At 40.1% G+C, this 3,235-nt stretch overlaps 1 protein-coding gene across 1 annotated transcript; it reads left to right on the forward strand.

Annotated features, from left to right (window-relative positions):
• The first annotated feature begins 1,190 nt into the window (after positions 1 to 1,190).
• LOC135003621 (paraneoplastic antigen Ma1 homolog) lies at positions 1,191 to 2,594 on the forward strand. Its single transcript, XM_063951750.1, has one exon. The coding sequence runs from the start codon at positions 1,191 to 1,193 to the stop codon at positions 2,592 to 2,594; it is 1,404 nt and encodes a 467-aa protein (XP_063807820.1).
• Positions 2,595 to 3,235: the final 641 nt, after the last annotated feature.

A 3,235-nucleotide genomic window follows, 5' to 3' on the forward strand; every position in this document is an offset into this window, starting at 1 on the left:
CGGCACAGACAGTAAATATTCAACAGCTACATAGGGAAAGCGTGAATTTGTTTGAGAGGTCGATTGTATTTGAGGTACAGACATTAACGTGCTATTATAACATAAGGGCAATTGATAAGAGGAGAGCCCATTAACAGCATGGAATTAACTCCATTTCTCGTGACACCTATTTAAATAATCTACTGTTAAATAATTTACTGGCTCGGTGGAACAATTAGAAAGTGTAAAAAGAAAGGAGACTATCTACTAAAGTAAAACACTCTGCAGAGCCAAAGGGCTTAAGTGAATAGAGATTTTGGATACATTCCACTTAATATCATTCGAACGGAACTTTGCTCAAAGACTGTAATTTTAGTCTAAACAAGTAGATCTAGAGGGGATTTATTCGTTTGTATCATAATAGACTACAGTTTCCTTAGAGAAACATTGTTACACAACTTTGGATACATCACCCTTGAGACATTTGTTACAGAACAGTGCAGCTGCAAGTTACCTTTTATTGAGGAAAAGACTTACAAATTTACCCCAGAGAAAGAGAGATATTTTATTATATCAGAAAAGGGGATATATGCAGTATTATACAAGACAGGAAGTACACAAAGCAACTACAGGACTATATATATAGTTTATCAAAGGGAGAAGGAAATATGAATGTTAAAACTAAAGTATGATATAAGATGTTATGTATAAATACTGTTGGTTACTAGTTTTTTGGTCTCTAAAGTGCACTTTCACACTAAGAGTACCCGGGTCACTCTAACACCTAAGGGTGTCACTAAAAAAAGGTAATTTTTTGTATTGCATGCGAGCAATTCATGTATAGGTATTTGGGGGAGATGTAGTATTAATATGATGTTCCTTTATTAACCAGCAAAAGTTATTAATGCATAATAGCAATATGTCGTTTTAAGATATTAAACTTAATATTATACTTACCATTTGTGTTTGTGAGTTGGAGTCCGATCCATGAATCCTGGAAGAGAGAACAGGTAAAATATTAGTGGTGTGGGGTTGGATAGGGGAGTGTACTTAAACACAGGGATTGAGGGAGGCTTACCCAGGCAAGCCTTAATAAACAATTGGTCTGGGTGGAGGCACAATTAGTTATTAGGTAATTTATATTCCTTGGAAGTAAGGGAGGGTTACATTTGGAGGCACTTAGCCGAGACGAATATATTCAGGATAAAACAATGGAAAAGTTTACTGGGGAAGATATTAGTGCTTGGTGTCAAAGGAGAAAAAAAGATCCCAAGAAATGTTTAAGTGTGGGAGGGAATTTTTCGGAATTCTCTGATGAAGAGATAGTGGAAAGGTTAGCCAGGTTATATGGAATAATTAGGCCAAGGGTTGTAGATAAATGGATGGGAGGATTGGGAAGAGTAATAGCAGTACTGATAGAAACAGAAAATGAGTTGGAGACTGATGTAATACCATTGATAGTGGCAGCAAATGAAGAGACGGGTAGGAGGTGGAATGTGATGTGGCCTAACATATGTGGGGATGAAGAAGAAGCTACTAGTGCACATATATCAGTGCCTTCTCTAGACAACCCTAATAGAGGTGAGAGGAATATTGGTGGTGAAGGGGGTGACGCTCAGGATACTGGTGCAAATGCCACAGGTGGACAGTTTGAGATCATAATGGATAGAGTGGTCACTCAGTTAGAAAGGTGGCATTATGAAGGGAGTTATAGGCGGTTACGGATTTTTTCTGGGATTTTACCTGTACCAACAGGAGAGGAGACATATGAGGCCTGGAAAGAAGCGGCGGTACAGCAAGTAGAAGAATGGCAGTGCCCAGATAAAATCAAGAGACAGAGGGTAGTAGAAAGTTTGAGAGGGCCGGCTATGGGAATAATACAAGCTGCTAGACGTAGTAATCCTAATGCTACTTTAGATACATTCTTTGAGGCGTTAGATTATGCATATGGCACCCTTGAAGACGTGGGAGATCTCACCTCTAGGTTACACCACACGTTTCAGGAACCCACGGAAAAGCTGAGTGCATTCTTGATCAGGTTAGACAAGCTCCTATATAAGATAGTGGATAAAGGAGGTATAGTAAGGGATGATGTGGACAGAAGTCGGATGAAACAGTTACTGCGGGGTGCTTTGACCACCGACCCAGTAGCTCAGAAATTAAGATGTTCAGGAGTTAAAGAACCCTTTCCTACCTTTAATGAACTATTAAAAGAAGTCAAACAAGAAGAGGTATTAATAGAAATGAGAGAGAAAACGGTAAAGAAGGTCAAGGTAATACAACCGGTAGTGGAAAGTAATGCATTTGAAGAGAAGATATTAAAGTTGATGGACGAACAAAGTAAGAAAATTGACAAATTCATTGCAACACAGGCTGTGAATACTTCTCCACAAATATCCGACAGTAGCCCCGTAAGAGGATTAGGTAGAGGGAGTAACAACTTTAATAGAGGATGTTTTAGATGTGGGAGACCTGGACATCGGGCTTTTGAATGCAACTTAAATAGAAATTGGAATCGAAATACTGACAATGCTTCAGGTGGTAACCAGAATACGGAAAGTTCGGGGTCGGGAAACGGACGGGGGCGGTCTGTGGGCCCCTCACAGGCCCCCTAGAAGTTAGTCACTGTGCTATGGGGAATTCCTGGAGGAGTGGAAGTCTACCAGAAGGATTGCTGGGACCTGCTCCCCTTTTGAATGCAAATATAAATGGACGCCACTGCAAGATCTTGGTGGATAGTGGATCCCAAGTTTCTATCATCTTTGAAAATTGGTACCATGAGAACATTCCTGATGTAACCATCCAGCCCTTAAGCGGACTAGTGATATGGGGTCTGAGTGTTGAAAAGTACCCTTATTTAGGGTATGTCCAAGTTACTCTTGAAATCAACAACAGGGTAAGAGAAGAGGAAGGGATGCAGATATCACTTATTGCATTGATATGTCCAGAAGTTCCTGAAGGGAGGGATGAGCCACCTGTAATTATAGGGACTAACACCCGGATATACCCTTTACTGGCTGAATGGTACGAAGGAGACAAGGAACTGTCTTCTGCACGGACTGGTTGCATTAAATCCGCTGAGAGTATAATTGTTTTAGAAAATAAATTTGATATATGTTTCCGAGGGAGTGACATTTCTTTGGAGGAAAAATCTGCTTTAATTAAGGAGCTGGAATCTAAGAAACAGGTATTCTCTATGGGAGAATGGGATCTGGGGACAGCTAATGGGGTGGAACACAGTATTAGATTAATGGAT

The sequence above is a fragment of the Pseudophryne corroboree genome, chromosome 2 (assembly GCF_028390025.1).
Source record: "Pseudophryne corroboree isolate aPseCor3 chromosome 2, aPseCor3.hap2, whole genome shotgun sequence".
NCBI lineage: Eukaryota > Metazoa > Chordata > Amphibia > Anura > Myobatrachidae > Pseudophryne > Pseudophryne corroboree.